At 43.0% G+C, this 21,074-nt stretch overlaps 6 protein-coding genes across 6 annotated transcripts; 3 read left to right on the top strand and 3 right to left on the bottom strand.

Annotated features, from left to right (window-relative positions):
• The first annotated feature begins 47 nt into the window (after positions 1 to 47).
• LOC125762721 (uncharacterized) lies at positions 48 to 1,662 on the top strand. The gene is made up of 4 exons (XM_049425186.1): positions 48 to 601; positions 675 to 837; positions 908 to 1,412; positions 1,490 to 1,662. The coding sequence occupies exons 1-4, from the start codon at positions 234 to 236 to the stop codon at positions 1,660 to 1,662; spliced, it is 1,209 nt and encodes a 402-aa protein (XP_049281143.1). The 5' UTR covers positions 48 to 233.
• Positions 1,663 to 2,357: 695 nt separating this feature from the next.
• LOC125764588 (uncharacterized) lies at positions 2,358 to 17,191 on the top strand. The gene is made up of 14 exons (XM_049428958.1): positions 2,358 to 2,533; positions 7,036 to 7,270; positions 7,330 to 7,492; positions 7,552 to 8,059; positions 8,134 to 8,311; positions 8,381 to 8,393; positions 9,379 to 9,918; positions 10,024 to 10,321; positions 10,386 to 10,598; positions 10,687 to 10,875; positions 12,366 to 12,524; positions 15,727 to 16,430; positions 16,502 to 16,633; positions 16,714 to 17,191. Exons 1-14 carry the CDS (start codon positions 2,380 to 2,382, stop codon positions 17,137 to 17,139), a joined length of 3,912 nt encoding a protein of 1,303 aa, XP_049284915.1. The 5' UTR covers positions 2,358 to 2,379; the 3' UTR covers positions 17,140 to 17,191.
• LOC125762719 (uncharacterized) lies at positions 4,528 to 6,453 on the top strand. The gene is made up of 4 exons (XM_049425184.1): positions 4,528 to 5,265; positions 5,325 to 5,487; positions 5,553 to 6,060; positions 6,132 to 6,453. The coding sequence occupies exons 1-4, from the start codon at positions 4,892 to 4,894 to the stop codon at positions 6,308 to 6,310; spliced, it is 1,224 nt and encodes a 407-aa protein (XP_049281141.1). The 5' UTR covers positions 4,528 to 4,891; the 3' UTR covers positions 6,311 to 6,453.
• Positions 11,312 to 13,010, bottom strand: LOC125762715 (uncharacterized). Its single transcript, XM_049425180.1, has 3 exons — positions 12,611 to 13,010; positions 11,683 to 12,541; positions 11,312 to 11,612 (listed from the first exon to the last, which is right to left on the bottom strand). Exons 1-3 carry the CDS (start codon positions 12,821 to 12,823, stop codon positions 11,413 to 11,415), a joined length of 1,272 nt encoding a protein of 423 aa, XP_049281137.1. The 5' UTR covers positions 12,824 to 13,010; the 3' UTR covers positions 11,312 to 11,412.
• LOC125762718 (uncharacterized) lies at positions 13,341 to 15,114 on the bottom strand. The gene is made up of 4 exons (XM_049425183.1): positions 14,682 to 15,114; positions 13,884 to 14,615; positions 13,704 to 13,809; positions 13,341 to 13,628 (listed from the first exon to the last, which is right to left on the bottom strand). The coding sequence occupies exons 1-4, from the start codon at positions 14,877 to 14,879 to the stop codon at positions 13,438 to 13,440; spliced, it is 1,227 nt and encodes a 408-aa protein (XP_049281140.1). The 5' UTR covers positions 14,880 to 15,114; the 3' UTR covers positions 13,341 to 13,437.
• LOC125762688 (uncharacterized) lies at positions 17,174 to 21,033 on the bottom strand. The gene is made up of 3 exons (XM_049425075.1): positions 19,381 to 21,033; positions 19,059 to 19,208; positions 17,174 to 18,989 (listed from the first exon to the last, which is right to left on the bottom strand). The coding sequence occupies exons 1-3, from the start codon at positions 20,080 to 20,082 to the stop codon at positions 17,259 to 17,261; spliced, it is 2,583 nt and encodes an 860-aa protein (XP_049281032.1). The 5' UTR covers positions 20,083 to 21,033; the 3' UTR covers positions 17,174 to 17,258.
• Between the last annotated feature and the right edge of the window lie 41 nt (positions 21,034 to 21,074).

Genomic DNA, 21,074 nt, shown 5'->3' with positions numbered 1-21,074 from the left:
AATAAGTAATCATTTGAGTTTTTTATCTAACACCCATTGCTAATGTTTCAATTTTGATCTCTAATTATATTTAATGAAAAGCCTTTCTTTCACTACCACAAGCATGACATCTATTGAGACTCTACAACTGTTATCGAAGGCTCTAGCACGGTTCAGTTCACCATTCTTGTCTAGTTGGTGCGTTTGGTGAAACAGCATTTCGCTTAATAACGGCTCGTAAAGCATTCTAAGTGATGGAGTTCAATCATGATGAACTTTCCGCGCCTGGTTGGCTAAATGATCAATTTTTCCAGCAAGTTTTGTGCGAATATGAACGTGGTGTAGCCGTTCGTCTCGTAGGAACGTGTGAATTACGTCCCGGCACCAAAGCTGGAGATCATTTCGCAAGCGTAATGTACCGAACTACGATACACTACCGGGTAGGAAGCGCAGAGAAATCCTTCAATCTCATCATGAAGATTAAACCGGTGTCCGAGGGATTGAAGAAAGATCTACTGGACGATGATGATTTTTTTGGCAAAGAAATACGAATGTACACACGAGTGCTTCCCGAGATCGCACGGCTAATGGAAAGTATCGGCGAGGAGTATAAATACCCAAAGTACTGTGACTAAATAGATATTAAACTGTTTTATTGCTTTACTAAAAAATATTTTTTTTTCCATTTAATGCAGCTTAATCTTTGCATCCCAAAAACCACATACGATTATCATACTGAAGGATGTAAGTCCACAGGGTTGGACCATGAAAGGGCTGCTGAAGAGCTTCAAGGAAATGCAACCGACCATCGATGCTATTGCAAAATTCCATGCCGCATCTGTAGTCATGCAAGAGAATGTAACACATTTGGAGACATTTTATAGGCGATGTTGAAACAACTAACCGAAGAAATTAATATTCAATTTAGGATCCTGACTTTACGTCCCTGTATCGTTGCACTATAGCGGAAACCTTAAGATCGATGCGAAGCATGACGGATGCATGTTTCGATTCATTTGTACGCTTTGTACGGGACATTCTGCAGGCTCCCGAACTGGTTGAGCCGGTGGTAAAATTTCACCAAAGGATCGATGACAGCTTACGTGCCGCGTATGCTACTACTGATGCATGCACGAATGTGTTGATACATGGTGATTTTCATTTTAAAAACTTACTGCACCTACAGTCGGGGAATGAAATCGTCGAGACAATGTTTGTGGACTATCAAATGTGCAGCTGGAGCTCGCAAGTGGTTGATCTGTTCTACCTTACGTACATGATACCGGAACAATCTGTTAAAACCACTCATCGGGATGCAATTATCCATCGATATTATCACAAGTTCAGCAGTGTACTTCGCCGTTTGAACTATGGTGGACATATTCCATCCTTAACTGAGTTACATGCCGAAATGTTGCGTAAAGGAGAGCTTGGTAAGTGGCTGAGAAATGTGGAAAGTTGTTCAGGGCATGACAGATTCATGTATTTAATTATTATTTTTTGTTAACAGAGCTGTATCACTACATCGTGTTTTCTGCCTTTCGGTATACTGATTTGTCCAAGGTGGATTCAGAGGCTTTCTTCTTGGGACGTATTGAAAATCCCGCACTTCAGCTAGAAGAGTTTAAAGTAACGATGAGGACAGAATTGCAGAGATTTTTACACCAAGGTATAATCGATTAGATTCACAAAAAGATGCTCTAACACCACATTGTTCGATTATGGAATCTATTTTATGATGAAATAGCTCACCATACATGGGACCATGCCTTGCAGCACGTTATAATTACAACGATTATAATTACAATTTAAATTTGAAAAATTTAAACGCTATATTAAAACTCACCCAGTTCTCAGTTCAGTTCTGGGTCTCATGAGACTGCGCAGTTTCTAAAGTAACTTAACACTGTGGATGAAAATGGAGAGTGAAACGAGTTTTCGAAACAAACCATTTAAAAATGAAACTAATTGATAGGATTTCCTACGCGGTTTGTAAGAAAATAATTATTTCGTTCTAGAGCAATACTTACTTAATGGAACGAATTAAACCTCTGACGCGTAACGTTGGCTGCATGAGTGTAAATCGCACTTCCTTAGTCAGATAGCACGCTCAATAACGGCAGTAACGGCGTTTGGCTTGGCTTATTTGCACTAATTGTGTTAAGTCCGTTTTGTACGGAACAGTTAAAGAATAAACATTATTAATGACGGATATATTTACCGCAAATAGCTTTCTTTAGCTGCCAGTGTATTAAAAAGTAATAGACTTTAGTGTGTGAGATCGGCTGCCAGAATTGGTATCCTATTTAAGGTTGAAAAGCTTAATGTCGGTTATCAGTTCCATACAAGTGTTAGGTTAGACCATTTTGACATTCTTGTATTACGTCTTTACAAAGAACTATGGAGAATCTCGCGAAGACGTACAATCTAGACGAGCTTGAGGCCCCGGCGTGGTTGAATGATGAGTTCTTTTGCAATGTGATGCGCGAATCGAATAACGATCCAACGATCGAGCTCACTAGTGCTTGTGTGTTACGTCCGGGTACAAACAAGGGTGACCATTATGCTAGTGTGATGTTCCGCACGACCATCAAGTATAGGTCAAAGCGTTCCAAGGCGGAGAACTCAATCAATGTCATCATGAAAACGAAACCGGAAGCAGAGGGTCTGAAGAAGGAGTTGCTCGACGATGATGGGATGTTTGCGATCGAAATCGACATGTATAGCAAGACGCTACCAGAGATGGCTCGGATGTTGAAAGAAATTGGTGAAGAGTATAAATATCCTCGGTATGTAGGAATGAGTAAGGATGTGTTGAATGTGTTGTGAGTGTCCACTTCCATTCCAGATACATTTATGGAACGCTGAAGCCAAAAGTAATTCTTATATTGGAAGACATCAGTGATCAGGGATGGGTGATGGGAGATTTCATCGGAACTATGGAAGAAATGAAACCGATAGTAAAAGACTTAGCAATGCTCCATGCAACATCGATGATGATAGAAAGCTCAGTAAGTACTAGCTTATTATTCTCCGTTTAATGTTATTAACGCATAGTCATCTTCTTAGTAGGATTCTACATTTGCGGTCAAGTATCGACATTCGATGGCAAACAAATTCATAGGTCTCGAGGGCATGATTAGGAAGGGTTTTGGAGATTTGATGCATCTGACGGTGTCGTATCCGGAATTCTCTCGCTTTGCAAACCCCTTAGTGAAGTTTCAAGAAAATTTGAAAGATTTCTTCGACTGGATGTTTCTACCATCCAAAACGTATGCCAACGTGTTGATACACGGCGACTGTCACGTTAAGAATGTGCTCCACCAACATGATACTGCAGGGCGAGTGAAGGATACGGTACTGCTTGATTATCAGATCTCCTGTTGGACATCGCCGGTCATAGATTTGTACTATCTGCTAGATTTGATACCAACACAAGCGGTTAAGGACAATCATCGCTCGGAGATAATCTTTTCATACCACCAACAGTACAGTGATCTTTTGAAGCGGCTAGGTTGCAAAGGAAAGATACCAACCTTGTTAGATCTACAGCTAGAGCTTTTGCGATATGCTGGGCTGGGTAAGTAGTGTTATCTTATCATCACCATTATGATGTACATAATGAATTACATAATGAGGTATACTTACATTTTCAGAACTATTCCACTACGCCGCTTTTGCTTCATTTCGCTATATGGATTCAAATCTGATCGACATCGAGGCATTGCTTAAGGGAGAAATTAAGAACTCTGTCACGGAAAATCCCGAGTACAGGAAGCTAATGCTCACGGAGTTGACTCGATTTCTTCATCAAGGAACTTTATAGAATGTCTAGTCATTTTTCATATCTAGCCAATTTACTTGAAAAAAGGGGTTTGTTCTCTCACATATGGACCATATAAATAATTTGAATAAAAGGAGAGTTGATTGAGTTGGTAATTTGGATAAATGGAAGCAAATTTGAAACATTTTGCTTGTAGAATTACTAACGTAGCGTAATGCTAGCTGCTAAAGATGAACCAGCAATAATAATATCATGAATAAATAACTTAGCTCTTAATTATTCGGGGGAACTTGGTAGGAATTTACCTATCTGATCTCGGTATGAATGCAACTATGCCATCAACATAATCTCTTGTTAGGCTTGATAAAGCTGCGGTGACAATATAACGACCCAAAAAAAAATTTAACATAACAATAAAAACTTTTAAACAGGGTGAACAATCTGTTTTTATTCTTGTTACTTATTGAAAATCTGGTGGAATACGTTGCAGGATTTTGAATTTTCTTAATTACCACACACATACACGTACACAGTGATATTCAGCTCCATAATCCATAATAGCATAATTGTTTATTTGGCTATAGATAATTCAAGCGGCTGAGAGGCCGTGTTGGGCATAATAGGACGATTTGAAACTTTTATAAACAACCAAAACGAACCAGTTTCTGTTTGTCTAAGCTATCTCTATTCGCTCTAAGTCTAAACTAAGGAAAAGATTACTCTTCGTAAAACACTGTTACGACAAAATGGGAATTCAAATCTAGCAAAAACAACTTCCTCCTTGTTTGGTGTTAGTAATATCGCCAAAGTGATAGCGCGACGCAGTAGCGGCGATCATATTCCAATTGAGCTTCATTAATAATTCTTTCTGCTTTACACTCGGACGATGTGTTTCGGTGGGGGTCGCCTATTCGCGTGGTTTAGCAAACTTATCTTCTACTTTGGCATACATGCACACACACAAAAATAATGCAAAAGATAAAAGAGCGTAGAAGTAGCTTCTGTATTTAAAGATGAGAGATTTCACACAGCTAGTCAGTTTCTTGTGTGCTGTTATAGTGGACATATTTCGAACGGCTGTGGAATTGCGTCTATTTACTTCATTACCAAGATCTATAGTGCTTCAAGATGACGTACAATCTAGACGAGCTTGAGGCTCCAGCGTGGTTGAATGATGAGTTCTTCTGTAATGTGATGCGCGAATCGAATAACGATCCAACGATTGAGCTCACTAGTGCTTGTGTGTTACGTCCGGGTACAAACAAAGGCGATCATTACGCTAGTGTGATGTTCCGCACGACCATCAAGTATAGATCGACTCGTTTCCCTGAAGAAAAATCGGTTAACATCATTATGAAAACGAAACCGGAAGCAGAGGGCATGAAGAAGGAGTTGCTCGATGATGATGGGTTATTTGCGATCGAAATCGACATGTATAGCAAAACGCTACCAGAGATGGCTCGAATGCTGAAAGAAATTGGTGAAGAGTATAAATATCCTCGGTATGTAGGAATGCGCAAGGATGTGTTGAATGTGTTGTGAGTGTCCATTTCCATTCCAGTTACATTTATGGGGCGCTGAAACCTCGGCCCATCCTTATTCTAGAGGATATCAGTGATCAGGGATGGGTGATGGGAGATTTCATTAGCACTATGGAAGATATGAAACCGATAGTAAAAGACATAGCAATGTTCCATGCCGCATCGGTGATGATAGAAAGCACGGTAAGGATAAGCATGTTGTTGAATACTACAAGCTAGTTTAAAACAATATATTCCATATATTGCAGGACCCTACGTTCGCAAGCCGGTATGCCTATTCAATAGCGGAAAAGTTGATGGGTTTTGAGGGGATGATTAAGAAGGGTTTTGGGGAATTGATGCAGTTGACTGCGTCGTATCCGGAATTCGCTCACTTTGCTAAACCCTTAGAGAAGTTTCAAGAAAATCTTCGAGAATTTTACGTTGCATTGTACGACCCTTCCAAGACGTATCAAAACGTGTTGATACACGGTGATTTTCATGGTAAAAATATGCTTCACAAAGTCGATGATGAAGGACGACACGAGGATACGATACTACTGGATTATCAGATCTGTAGCTGGACCTCACCTGCCATAGATTTGTACTATCTATTGGATATGATACCAACACAAGAGATTAAGGACAATCATAGGTCTGAGCTGATTTACATGTATTATCAGCAGTACGCTGATCTGCTGAAACGATTAGGATACATGGGAAAGATACCAACCCTGTTGGATTTACAAATAGAGCTTCTTCGATATGCTGGGCTGGGTAAATTTCTGCCCTTAGGGATCAGTTTCGTACAGCTGTATAGGTTTCATTAATTCGTTTTTTTATTTCAGAATTAGTCCACTATGCCATCTTCAGCTCATTCCGGTACATCGACCAAAACGCAATCGATATCGAGGCAATGCTCAAGGGTGAAGTAGACAATCCCGTGTTGAACAATCCAGAATTCAAGAAGCTAATGCATACCGAGCTAACGCGTTTTCTACATCACGGAACTTTATCGAAGGACTAGCAATGCCATATGTATTCAGCGTTGAATATGAAATGATTAAGGGACCTCTTAGTTTGGTGTTATTCAGTCTTGCTTTTGTGTCTTCCAACAATCGAAATGAAATACATAAATCACAAAAATAAATCATTAAAATAAATTTTCAATTCGGTTTTTGTCAGGTTTTCATAACATTATGAAATAAATAATTGAGCTCCGGTATGAAGTTTTTGCCCAGAATTGGGCAGGTATGTATGTATATCACTCGCAACAATTACCTCCTTGTTTGGTATTTTCATTATCGCTGGAATGATAACGTGTCTCGGTAGAAACAATCATATTCCAATTGAGTTTAAACAACAGATGTTACTGCTTTACGTTTCCTCTAGGAGAACATGGATCGAAGGGGAAGAACTCGAGTGCTACTGCGAACTTATCTACTACTTCATGCACGCACACATAAAATAATGCAAAAGATAAAAGAGCGTAGAAGTGACTTTATTTATTTAAAGATGAAAGTTTTCATGCTGCTAGTCAGTATCGTGCATGCTGTTATAGTGGGCATACCTCGAACATCACTTGACTTCTCTTAAAAATATAGTGCTTCAAGATGACGTACAATCTAGACGAGCTTGAGGCCCCGGCGTGGTTGAATGATGAGTTCTTCTGTAATGTGATGCGTGAATCGAATAACGATCCAACGATCGAGCTCACTAGTGCTTGTGTGTTACGTCCGGGTACAAACAAAGGCGATCATTACGCTAGTGTGATGTTCCGGACGACCGTCAAGTATAGGTCAAAGCGTTCCAAGACGGAAAACTCAGTAAATATCATTATGAAAACGAAACCGGAAGCAGAGGGTCTGAAAAAGGAGCTCCTAGAGGATGATACACTGTTTGCGATCGAAATCGATATGTATACCAAGACGCTTCCAGAGATGGCTCGAATGCTGAAAGAAATTGGTGAAGAGTATAAATATCCTCGGTATGTAGGAATGCGCAAGGAAGTGTTGAATGTGTTGTGAGTGTCCACTTCCATTACAGTTTCATTTATGGGGCGCTGAAACCTCGGGCCATCTTTATTCTAGAGGACATCAGTGATCAGGGATGGGTAATGGCCGATTATATTACCACATTGGACGATATGAAGCCGACAGTGAGGGATATAGCAATGTTCCATGCCGCATCGGTGATGATAGAAAGCTCGGTAAGGGAAATTATGTTAATAGATAAGAACCAACTAGTTTAAAACAATACATATTGCAGGATCCTACGTTCGCCGAACGATATGCCTACGCCATGGGTGAAAAGTATATGGGCTTTGAAGGGTTAATTAAGAAAAGCTTTGGAGATTTGATGCAGCTAACAGTGTCTTGTTCGGAGTTCGCTCACTTTGCCAAACCCTTAGAGAAGTTTCAAGAAAATCTTCGAGAATTTTACGTTGGATTATACGACCCTTCTAAAACGTATCAAAACGTGTTGATACACGGTGATTTTCATTATAAAAATATGCTTCACAAAATCGATGATAAAGGACGACACGAGGATACGATACTACTGGATTATCAGATCTGTTGCTGGACCTCACCTGCCATAGATTTGTACTATCTATTGGATATGATACCAACACAAGAGGTTAAGGACGGACATCGGTCTGAGCTGATTTATATGTATTATCAACAGTATACTGATCTGCTGAAACGATTGGGATACCTGGGAAAGATACCAACCTTGTTGGATTTACAAATAGAGCTTCTCGGATATGCTGGGCTAGGTAAGTTTCTACCTCTAGGGATCTGTTTCGTACAGCTATATATGTAGGTTTTATTCATTCGTTTTTTCTTGCAGAATTAGTCCACTATGCCATCTTCAGTGCTATACGGTACATGGATCAAAGTGCAATCGATATCGAGGCAATGCTCAAGGGGGAAGTAGACAATCCCGTGTTGAACAATCCAGAGTTCAAGAAGCTAATGCATACCGAGCTAACGCGCTTCCTGCATCAGGGCACATTGTCGAGTGTCTAGCCATATACGGTATGTTAAAGCGAGCAGTCATCGTGCCTTGTGTGCCAGAGCATGTGATTGAACTGCAGTCTGGACGATAACGTTTGTTGATGTCTAGTGTGGGATCGCTTCGCCGTTCCCGCAATCATTGGAGCGTGCCGCGACATTATTCGATATCAAGCAGCAAAGATTCGCAACGTCATGGGAACGCGACCGTCGTACGGTGGTAGGCTCCCTAGCGCGTGGCCTTGTTTTTGTTTCAACCATTGTATGGCATAATAGTTGATAATGGGTATCTGCAATAAAAAAGCTGATAAAAAGAAGGGACTATTTTGTGTCGACGTTTTCTGGTAGAAAGAGGAACTGTTTTAGTACACTAACGTTCTCAATCTAGCAGCTAGCACCAGCAAAAGATCAATTGATTAAAGCAACCTCGTGACACGGTGATCTTACTCTGATATTGATGATCAATTTTATGGAACAACTCTTCGAATGTGTGAGAAAGACAAATACTCTCGCTTTACTTTTATTGAAGGGAGCTAGATTCTAAGATATTTATTTAATAATCCTCGGTATTTCAAAATCCATCGATTTCAATGGGAAATTTTAAATACCTTACATTCTCCATGAAGAAGACTCTAGTTCAGGTAATCAACCCCTGCAGGAGAAAGAACAATCTCCCCAAAATCGGCATATCATGAATGCAGGTGTATGTGTAAATATCGCCACCCCTCAGCTGCTGTTCAGGGTGTGTTCTACTGGACCGACCCGGAATACGTCGATACGGAAACGTGACGGTGCGGGATGCACAACATACGATACAATTCTGAGGCTCGCCATAATGTTTAATTCACCCCGCCGGGGACTATAACGGAGTGTGCGTAGCGTCGTACGTCCGACGTTCGTATCTGTGCAAGCGTTCAGTTCACCACAGCGCACCGGGTTTAAATTGATGCGTTTAGTTTGCGGTCAGTTGTGAAAGAGCATCGCGATTGATCGTGCGTTGTGTGAGCGATTTCGGGACGAATCTTTTTATTGCACCCGTTTGCTAACATTGAAGCATCAACAGAGCAGTTAGTTAGGACAGGTAGTTGGCAGCATGGAAGAGTTGGCGGCTCCGGAACAGGCGTGGATTGATCGGGATTATTTCACGCGCGTGCTGGAAACGTATTTGCACGCGGATGTTACCGTGCAGCGATACGAACTGGCCTCGGGGTGTGCTGGTGGACAAAATTTTATGAGTGCAATCTTGCGCGCCACGGTACACTACACGCTGGCCAGTTCGGAACCGGGCCGCACCGAGACGGTGTCGCTAATTGTGAAGACAAAACTTACGAATCCGGAACTCGCGGAGGAGACGGATCAGTTGAATGTGTTCGGTATTGAGAAAACCGTTTACGGACCGGTACTGAAAGCGGTTAGGGAGCTGCTGACGAGCTTTGGCGATTGCACGCAATTCGCGCCACGTTTTATCTACGAAGATGAGCACGCGCTGGTGCTGGAAGATTTAGCCGTTAAGGGTTACCGGCAGCCGGATCGTAGGGCACGCCTCGACCTGCCGCATATGCGCCTGATAGTACAGAAGCTCGCCAAGTTTCACGCAGCAACGGCAGTACTAGGACGTAAGGTAGCGTAGGTTTCGGTGTGAGATGATTGATTCTCACCACTTCATTGGTCCAACGTGTGGAACAATAGAACACTGATGTTAAGTGATAATGATGCTTAATTACAGAATCGTGACCTGTTCAGTGTGCTTGAGAGCAGCAGTTTCGCTACTGAGGGGAATCCTATTCATCTGTTCTACGCCAACGCTATTCAGCATTGCATCGATCAAACGGTGCGGGTGCCAGAACTAAGTCAGTATAGCGATTTTCTACGTTCCTTCCTGGAGCATGCCATCGAACGTGAGGCAAAAAGTTACGAATATGACAGGACGGGCTTCAATGTTTTAAACCATGGCGATATGTGGCTGAACAATCTGCTGTGGAAGTATGATGCAGATGGTACGGTTAACGATGTGATGATGGTAGGTTTAAAACGAAACGAAAATCCCTGGAGAATGTTATTCGCGACCGTACCTTTCACTCTAGGTAGACTATCAGGAAAGCTTCTACGGTTCTCCAGCGTTCGATCTGAACCACCTGCTGTACTCATCCGCCAACAGTGCGATCCAGCGTGCAGGTTTCGACGAGCTCGTACAGCTGTACACCGACGAGCTGCAGAGTGCATTGCGGCAATTTAAATACGACGCTCCGCTGCCCGATCTAGCACGCGTGCGAGCGGAAATGGCATCAAAACGCGACCATGGTATGTGGCATCAGCGGCACGATTTGCATAAAAATACGTAACCGTAAGCTGCGCATAACAAAGCTAATCTGGTCACCTAATTTTCTAGCGCTCATCGTAACGACCTGCATTGTACCACCGCTGATAGTGGAAAATAGCGAGTTGGCCACACCGGAGAATATGCTTGGCGATCACGAGGAAGCAATTCGCACACGGGAAGAGATATTTAGTAATCCAAAGTTTATTGAAATCCTTTCTATCTTGTTGCCGCGCCTTATGGCGGGCACGATCACTGGATAACCTTTCGGATGGTTACCGTAGGGCAAAAACGCACCGCCAGCTGATGTGTTCGCAAGGCAATTTTTACTGTTCAGTATTTCTTCATGCGTTCGTCTCGAACTTCTGGCTTGATTTGTCACCATTCTGTACCAACTAACCAACCAGGCAATAAAATCTTATGAAATAGGTCACGTAATTATTTTCCTGGAGCCCTGATCGGATCGTTTAGTCGCAAAAACCTTTGTCAGCGTTTTGATGTTCCGTACGCCGGTGTGTGTTATCAGTTTTCTTTGCGCTGAGTCTAGGAGGGAAGGTGTATGTTCTTATCAATAATTCATTACGAGCGTACTGGACGCAGTACGCTTGCTAATCAGTTTTGGTGCGAGTTATTTAGGTGAGGGATTTCCGGTGCCCATTTAAGCTAGATGAAACGATAAACCGCGCTTTTGGACGCATTTTCGTTTGTTGGACCATTTAGGTCGTTCCAGAAATGTTGTTTATTGAAAACATAGAAAGGGCTTGGCATTAGTTGTATACTTAAGAAATCTACAGCATCCTAGTCCAGCTTGTCCAGCAGTCCCTTGCGATCGAACTGGGGAAGCAAACCGCGAAGAATGGTATGATATTTAGTGTTCGACACTATCATCCGCTTAAAGTTCTGGGCCCGGTCATCACTACACATTAGCGCATCGAAGTCAGCATTTTCCGTGTTTTCGTTCATTTGTACCGGTAGTGCGATGAATGTCGAGTACACAGCTGTGAAGAGGTAAACGTTAAATTTAGGTGTTTCAAGATCTTCATGTGTGTCAGACAGTAGCTTCCGTACCGTAGAACATTTTACGAAGCGATTGCTGCAGGAACTGGTAGAGCGTTGGGAGTTTGCCGCCATATTGCAGCCGCCGGGCATAGTCTGTCAGCTGATAGTAGTAGTACTGCAGAAGCTCATCGAAACAACACTGTCTAATGTCATCGCGGGCCGAAGTGTAGTACAAGTAGCAAAAATCGATCATCGGTGTGCCGTAGTAGCAGTACTGGAAATCTAGCAGTACTGCGTCGACCGGATTGCCGTGCGTATCATACTTGTACAGGAAGTTGTTTACCCACAAATCACCTTGCACGAAAACGCACAAATCTTCACTAGCGGGATCATTATCTATGACGCGCTGCGAGTACTCGATAAAGTTAGGACCGAGCGTTTGCAGCTTCGCGTGATAGTACTGCCACTCGGGGCCCCATTTGCCGACCTCGTCGGTGAGCGAATTGAAGATGTGAATAAACATCGGATAGAATGCGTCCGTCCGGCGTGTCACGATGCTCGTGTCGTACGGTGTGAAAATGTTGGGCTGTTCTTCCTGCAACTTCAGCGAGCCGGCATGCATCTTCGCCATTAGTTTGATGGCCATCTTCATGTGTTGCATGTCCATGCCCTGTGTTCGATCCACCATTCGGTATCCTTCTGGGGCAAGATCCTTGAACACGATCACTTCACGCTTGCGATCCACCGTCAAGGCGGTTGGGTACAGCTCACCAGTTTCACCGATCGATTTCATCATCAGCTTCAGCTCGGGAACAACAAACTGATATACGTCCATCTCCTTACGCTGTACATCGTACTGGCGAAGTTTTTCCCCTGCCAGTCCCTCGGTGATCATGCCTTTCACAATGAAGGTGTTTGTAATTTCATACTGGAACAAACAAACATCGTTAAGAATAGAAGATTTGCTATAACTCTTAATTGGTTAATTGATTATTACCTGTTGCTTGGAGTGATACGTAACACCAATACGAAAGATGATGCTAGCATAGTTGTTACCTTTCGGCACGGCATAGCATACATCCAGTTGGCGCACCTTGATCGACACATCCTTAAACGCGCAGCGCAAAAGTTTCTCTACGTACTTATCGTTCAACCATTCCGGTGCGTCGGCCGAAGCGTTCAGGCAAGCTGGTGAGGTATTTTCTGGCATCGTACTATCTTTCTGCTGTTTCTACTACACGATGGTTGCAAGTGCAAGCTGCATTAGCTTGATGCTGTATGTCCGAACAGTAGCCAGCTCAGTTAGTCTTTATACCGAATGGACCATGGTGTCTGGACAGTGTAGTTGACGGTAGACTTAATGCCATAAATTGTTGGTCCCGTGTGCGATCTAGACAATAGGCGCACGGAACGAAAAGACATCATCCAGTTGCAGCATCTCAGATTGGTTGTGCAATTGAAGCTTTGGTATGATACTGATGATGAGATGCACTTCAATTCGAATCATTGCAAAGTACAATTTACACCTCACGCTGCAAATTAGCTTGATACAATTACTACCTACACCAACATCGTACTACAAGATTAAACTACAAAGCGGATTTTGGTGATGTTACTAGTGTTCTTTATGCGTATTAGGTGCATCGTGGATTGTATATATTTATAGAAGCCTATCGGAATCACAGCTCTCTATAAATCATGAAGAATTTACACCAAGACGGCATGTGTTTTGTTTCTAAATATTTAATGTCTTTATTATCTGGCGAGTCGTTTTTGTGTAGGCACGCGGCTGAAGTTGGATGACGTTGGTTACAGTTCCTCTGTTTAATCTAAGTAACCACTTAGATCAAACTCTTGTAATAGCGCTGGCAAGATACTGACATAACGCGGGTTGTCAAAGAGATCGCGACGACATGCCTCACTTCGTTCTCCTTCTCCCAAGAGAAGATCCATGTTTGCATCTTCCGACCGTTCCATCATTGCGATCGGCATCTGTTGCAGCACGGCATTGACACCTGTTGCGAAATGAAGCAGTATACCCGTTGGGTAAACTTTCTTATCGGATGAGAGCTATTATCATATCTACTTACGATGAAATCCTTTACGAATGATCTCCACGTGGATGTCTGGAAGAGAAGGTATTGTTCCGGTGTAGTACAGTTGTTCCAAGGTAGATCGAAGTGTAGTATGATATAGCTATAGAGAGAAGAGCTTTTATTAGTGACAAAAGTATTCAAAAAAAATTTTATGATGATTAAAGCAACACCCACCTGTACCAAATCCGGTAAGTGTGCCGTACGAACTTCCGGTTGTAGTGAACCGTACAGGAAGAAATTAAGATCCACCCCGGGTGAACCAAAAAATGCAAGCTGATAATCTAGCAACAATACATCTTTTACTCCAGTTCCTTCACCATATGAAAACATCATGTTATTTAGCCATATATCGTTATGATTTAGCACGTTGAAGCACCTATCTTCCCGGCGGTAGACGTCACACCCGTACGGGATGATTTTGTCGTGAAGCTTTCCCAGCTTTCGCTGTATCTGATCCCATCGCCCATCCTTGTTCCATTCTGCTACTAGACGCATCACCTGGCGAACGCACCGTCGGTAGTATGGTAAGAATGTTTGCTTTTTAGGATCATCAGAAATGCATCCTTCCATCATGAGATCAAACTGTGCGGGATTCTCCTCGTATACGATCCTTGAGCAGGCGTGCAATTTGGCGAGCTTTACAATTACACACCGAGCATGGTCAAGATCTAAACCGTAACGACGATCAATCATTTGAAAACCCTGTTCGCACGCATCTTCAAACACAAGCATCTGCTTGGGAGTGGTGGCAGTGCTTAAACAAAGCGGTGAAATGACCGAACCATCACCAAACGATCTCAAATGTTGGTAGATCTTGGGGATTATTTGTGCATAAATCACAATCTCCCTTGGAAAGATGTTGTTCTCTTGCATGACTTGCTGTTGAAGTTCTCCTGATGGCATCACCTGAAAGCGTATTAAACAAAACATTTTAAACCATTCTACAAATCTTGGAACGGGAGATAACATTACCTTAAGAATGATCCTCTTCTTCACAGATACACCGATATCGTAATGTAGCGACACACGGTACATTTCACTTGCGTAATTATCTCCCTTTTTTGTGGCAAAGTTAACCTCATACGAGACAAGCCGCTTAAAACTGGTTCCATGCTGCTCAGTCAGTAAACCCACCAGCAGGTCATTATTGATCCACTCGAAGTTGGCCATTTTAAGTGCGCAAGGGTGTGTAGAAGCACAGGTTCACTACGAAGCAAATCAGTTCCGGTGATGGGCACTTCCGAGGAACTTTACCGTTCAACGACCACACTAGGAACTGGAGTGTTGTCACGAAATATAGCTTTCTTTTTTAGCGGCGCCGATAACGCAATCAGATAATGTGTATTGGCGTAGTACGAGATACGTTGGCTGATAAAAATATACCCTCGCCCACCTAGTTTAATTTTAAATCTGAAAAGCACTGCTGAAGCGCAGCAATAGTCATGATCTTGGACTTCACTCGAGTGGTTTCTAAATATTTGTATATTTTCACCCTAGTAAGAGTCGATGTGGCTTGGGCGTATACGTTTATAAAGCCTCTAATACTATTATTAAATCATGTAAATTGAAAGCATGAAGAGTTTTGAAAATTTTCCAAAGGAAATTCAACGCTTAATACCATTAGCTGAAGTGTATTACTTCCCTGATCAGTGGATCTGGGTTAGTTTTGTAACGCCTGACAGTATGCAATGATTTGTGTTTTTGACAATTGTCGGATTAGGGTACTATATACTAGATAAATCGACACAATAACTTATAACACATATGATTTTAAATACCATTAAAATATATTTCATATCTTTTCAAATATTGCACCATATATAAACAATACACCAGAAATTGATCCATACATATGTAATTCCAGACGGACTGTTTACATACGCGCACCGTTTAGTGTTTGGCTAATGAAGGTTGCATTATCTGACGCAATGCTTTATCTCACAACTACAAATTGAGTGGCGCGTAACAGCAACAAACCCGGCCAACGGTTCAGTTCAGTTCAATTTCGCGACGTGAGAACATTCATTCTTTTACAGTGGATTCATCATGAGTGAATTAAGCTGGAAAACTGTCGAATATTTCAAGGACGTAATTGTGCGTGATCTGTGCCTTGAGCCCAGTGATACCTTCACCATTACTAGCTTCGATATCGGTAAGGCAAATGAAAAAACCGCCGGCTACATGTCACTGATCCATCGGGTGTGCATCGAGATTAAGTTTGAAAATAATCACAACAAGTCTAGAGCATTGTCGTACGTTGTAAAGGAGAAATCAGATACAGCTTTTGGAGACAGTCTGGGCGAAGTGTTGTCTGTATTCCCAAAAGAGTGCGAAGTGTATGAGAAGATAATACCCGCATTCGAACAGATATTTGATAAACGCGACATGGTACGTTTCGGACCAAAAGTGTTTAAAACAACTAGCGAACCATATAACGTGATCATAATGGAGGATCTAACGCGCAGCGGATTTTATATGCGGGAGAAGAGTTTTGGTCTTCCAATTACGGACGTTAGAAGGATACTACAAAAGCTGGCTGCGTTTCATGCTGCGTCTGTGGTTTACAAGGATCGGAATGGAAAATTTTCGGAACTCTTTTCCGAGGGTGTAATAGCGGAAAGAACCATTGACATATTGCGTGGTCACTACGAAACGTTGTACACAGTATTTTTGCAAAGTTTGCGCGATCGAAACTTTTCCGACGAGTATCTACGGCCACTGGTAAATAGTAAGAATGTAGGACTGTTTTCAGCTGGTGTGTTATTAATTGTGGTACATAAATTTTATCACAGATGGTGCTCGACGGACGATTACTACAAGAATGTTGTAAGGCGCAACACGTCGATTCGTCGGACTTTAAAGTGCTAAACCATGGCGACCTTTGGCCAAACAATGTTATGTTCGGTGAAGATGATCTACGCTTGGTAAGTACTTTATTCCTCAGAGTTCTCTCATTCAATTATTAACAGTAGCTTAATAACTATTCGATGTCACTCCGTTGCAGTTGGATTTTCAAACAGCGTTCTATGGATCGTTTGCATCGGATCTGCTGTACTTCTTCACCACATCCGCTACGGAATTGATGTGCGATTCGCTGGAGGAACTAGTGCAGTTTTACTACGAGAGCTTGCTGAAAGCATTCGAACAGCTACAGTATCGTCAAACGATTCCACCGTACGCTGATTTGCTGCAGCAACTGATGCGACGCGGCGTTCTAATATTACCGCCACTCACCGAAGCCGTAGCCATCACGATGGGTGGCATGACGGAACCATCGGAAATGGAAATGATCACATCTGAACGACCGGAAGGCATAACATTACGGGACCGTATCTACAACAATCCATCGTTCGTCACACTAATAGACCGTCTGCTACCAAGGCTTTTCGAAATAGGATTGTTACATAAATCTGTGGATTCTGTGAACTAAATGAATGACTTCACAAAAAAGGCTTGGAATAAACTATTTAGATAAAAGGCTATCTTATTATTGATGGATCTTTTACATCCAGATACCCGTATCTCTCGTGTTATGCGTCGATCTCAACTTTAAACGCGCGGCTTACGGTTCTGAGGCTCAGAATTAGCCGCCTCGACCGTCAGCAAACCACGCGATCGGAAATAAGGCAATAGGTCCTTCATTTGCTCCTTCAAACGATCGTTATCGAAGAGCAACTGTTGAAATCGTTGTCCCGCTTCCGTTTGCACGATGGCCGCTTCCTGAGAGGCATCTTCGCTCGGATCTGCCAGCACGTACGGTAGATCAATGACGGTAGTTTTGATGGCGGCAGTCAACCGATTGTTGAAATCAATGTGAAGCTGCTGCAGCGTTGGCAAACGTTTGCTATAACCGAGCAGCACCAAGTTATGAACTAATCGTTCCTGATAGTATCGCAAAAAGTATGCCTGCTTCGAAAGCTTTAGATCTCCTCGCACGGAGGAAAAGAGAAAATGGATTAGATCGAACACCGGTGATCCCCACGAAGGAAATTGATAATCGATCATTGCCACACGTTTCACCGTGTCGCCGTCATAAGAAAAAAGGATATTGTTTAGCCATGCGTCGCCGTGGATCAGTACATTGAATCCATTCGCGTCAATAGTCCAAGTGTCCACCAGCAATCTGTAGATCTGTCTGGCAACGGTTTCTAGATCGTCGACAAAATCAGCAGCAAAGTTCCACTCTTTCATATACTTGAACATACTGTCCAGTGAAGGAGCAAACAGTGCGTCCGTTTTAGATGCCATTTCTCTATCCTTGCTTGACTCGGTTAGTACCTTTGGGAGTGTGTTGCCAGATTCGCAATACACGGCTGAAGCTGCATGGAACATTGCCAGATGATTGAGTACAGCCTCAACGTGAGCTTGATCTAAACCTTCCTGCCTATTAGCCATGCGGAACCCGTTAATGGTCAAGTCTTCTAGTACAATCACGTCCACCGGAAGTCCAACACGTGCCTTATAGTAGCGTGGTCCAAGCTTTACCGATACTCCTTTGCTGTGGTACATTGCCTCAAAGGCAGGAATGAGGTGTTCGTACAGATAAAGCTCTCTCACATGCACATCCTTGTCCAGTGCATACGAAGCCGCAATCCCCTTCGGAGGTGCTTTGATGATGAGCGATAGTGTCTCTTCCGTGTCTGCATCTTTCCAGAGCAGATTTACCTTGGCCGAGTACAACGCAGATGCGTAGCTGTCACCCTTCTTTGCGGCGTTTATTACGTATACACTGCGAACGGTACGCTTTTCCGCCGAGCTAACTCCGAATTTGGAATCTACGATGTGTTCTATAAACTCTCGATCCAACCAAAGTGGTAGTTCCAGTGATGGATGACATTCGATCCGTGCCGTACGTTGGGTACCGATCTGCAGTAGATCAAACACTCCCATGTCGTGGAAGTAATCCAAAATTTGCCCCATTTGTTTGACATACGCAGGATTGTTGTACATTTTCAGCTTGAAGGAAACGCCTGCATCGCCTTGATCCAGCATCAAATCCATCGAGGCATCGTCCGTTTTTTCCATCAAACAGATGGGCAGAATGGAGAAGCATATCATCAACCCGAACAGGTGGTGTGCTATAATGTCCGAATGCAGTTCTTTCAGCAGCGGAATCTTGCCACTATACTGGAGGAGTTTCAAACTGTCGACGAGGTGTTCGTGGTAGTACTGAATCATGTAGTTCATCTGTGATAGCTTCACATCGCCATTAACAGACGTCAGGATGAAGTAGAGCAGATCGATTGCCGGCGACGACCAGAAACTGAGCTGATAGTCAATCTGTAGCGATAAGAAACGATAAGTCTTGATGCACCAAGTCTTGATGTCGTCTCACAGTCACATTCTTACCAGTAGAACATCGCTCGGTTCACCATCTTCTTTGTAGTGAAACAGGACATTATTACACCACATGTCACCGTGATTCAGCACGTTGAATCTTGCTGGATTCGCCCGGGTGGTGATTAAGAGGGAATCGAACAAATCCATCCCCCAATGTTTCTGTTCAAAAGGAGCATGGGTTAAAGCGGTTGGTATTTAACACTTCTGTCGCCTGAAGGTATGCATTGTCACTTTATATTGTCAGTTAAACTACAACTTTGCCTATTGTTGTTTTACAACACAAAGCAATATTGAACCTCTTCAACGCAATCTTGGCATAAATAATACGTACCATGAGATCGGCGTAGAACGCTTGCTCTTTCGACCATCCGTGCATCATCTTCTGAAAGAAATCAGCTTGTCCCTTTTGAAACTGTTCAGTCATCGCGCGTCCTGCCTCCTTAAACATCCCCTCAAGGAACAGATCTCCGTACGGTCCATGTTGCTTTTCAATTACGACGGACGCTGCATGGAACTGTGCCATTCGACGTAGCACAAGTTTGGCATGCTTCATGTCCATTCCCTGGCGCCGATTAGCCATCGTATAGTGACGTTCGCGCAAATCTTCCAGGACTATCACATCGGTCGGTTCGGTACTATACTTCAGACAACGTGGACCAAATGCGACATCCATTCGATCACGCCCATGATACATCCTTTCCATAAGGGGTAGTATGTCCGAATACATGGCTATCTCCTTTGGGAACAGGTTCATCATCTTGATCATCTCGTCGGACAGTCCAAGTTTTGGTAGTGCTTTCACTATTAACGAAATGTCCGATTGAACATCCCCATCATGCACACGCACCGACACTCGCACACGGTAAAGTATGGACGCATAATTATCACCAGCCTCCGTTGCCTTCCGAACATCCAGATCGGTGATTGTAAATTCACTTGCCTCGAGATCCAACTTCGCCTCAATTGCATCCACAAAGTAATCCTTTGTCATCCATTCCGGCACACTTACGTCAGCACTAGTGGACGAGGTCATGGTTACCACACGTACAACTTGTTTGTTTGATGTCTAATCTTTGGGAATGATTTCTCCTACGTTGTTCGATGCTACGATACGACGAGCAGATCCGTTTAGACCTTGCCGCTGTGAGCGCAGAATAAATACTGTCCCGCAAGCGTACGGTGTTTGCGCGAGTAAGCAACGTGGAAGTTGCTGTGTGCGTAAAACTTATCTTTCTTAAACCACAACAAGAAGACCGGAAGGATAGGTTGATGAGAGGAGTGAACCATATGATTGGCTTGGTTTTGGGTAGGGAGTCAACATAGTTTATCCCGGATTTTTTTTTGTTGTGGTTAAACCACATCATCATTGCGTCGATGTTGATATATACAGCCAAAACTCATATCGAGATCAACAGGTTGACGCGGTGGTCAATACATACGCATGAGCGGAAGTATGCGTACATCTACCGTGCGGCATCGATTTCATCAAACACTGTATTTATTGCGCACAAACATAGAAATTCCATTCCTGCTTGTACACACGACAGCCACACGTCCCAAATTCTCACGCAATCTTTTCTTTATCTTTAGTCGCTGTTGGGGTGCTTTTCTACTATTGTCCCAATGGCTGCCGTAACCGTACCAATCTGAATTGTAACCATTTTTGGAGTCGGACAAATTTTATTGCGATAAGATTGGCGGGCGTGTGCTCGCAAATACCTTATACGGAACTGCGATAAAGAAGAGTGCCAAATCAGGTTGTCTTCAGTGGCGCACGACTTTGCACCTGTCGATAAAGCGAAGGGTTGCAGAGGGTGCCCGCGGTGCTGTATATTAACTATGGAGCAGCGAATTCGTTTCAGTTTTCGACTCATTACATCATTTTGTTTAGGAGATGATCGAGACGGAGGGCACGAGTTAAATAAAGTTGAAAGTCATGGTGACGACGTGGTCGTCGCTCGCTTCATGAAATTGAATGACGGCATTAGGTTAACGGAGGTTTGCGTTTACAATTGTTTACAGCAA

Source organism: Anopheles funestus, chromosome 2RL, assembly GCF_943734845.2.
Source record: "Anopheles funestus chromosome 2RL, idAnoFuneDA-416_04, whole genome shotgun sequence".
Lineage (NCBI taxonomy): Eukaryota > Metazoa > Arthropoda > Insecta > Diptera > Culicidae > Anopheles > Anopheles funestus.
This window is presented reverse-complemented; position numbering and strand designations above follow the sequence as displayed.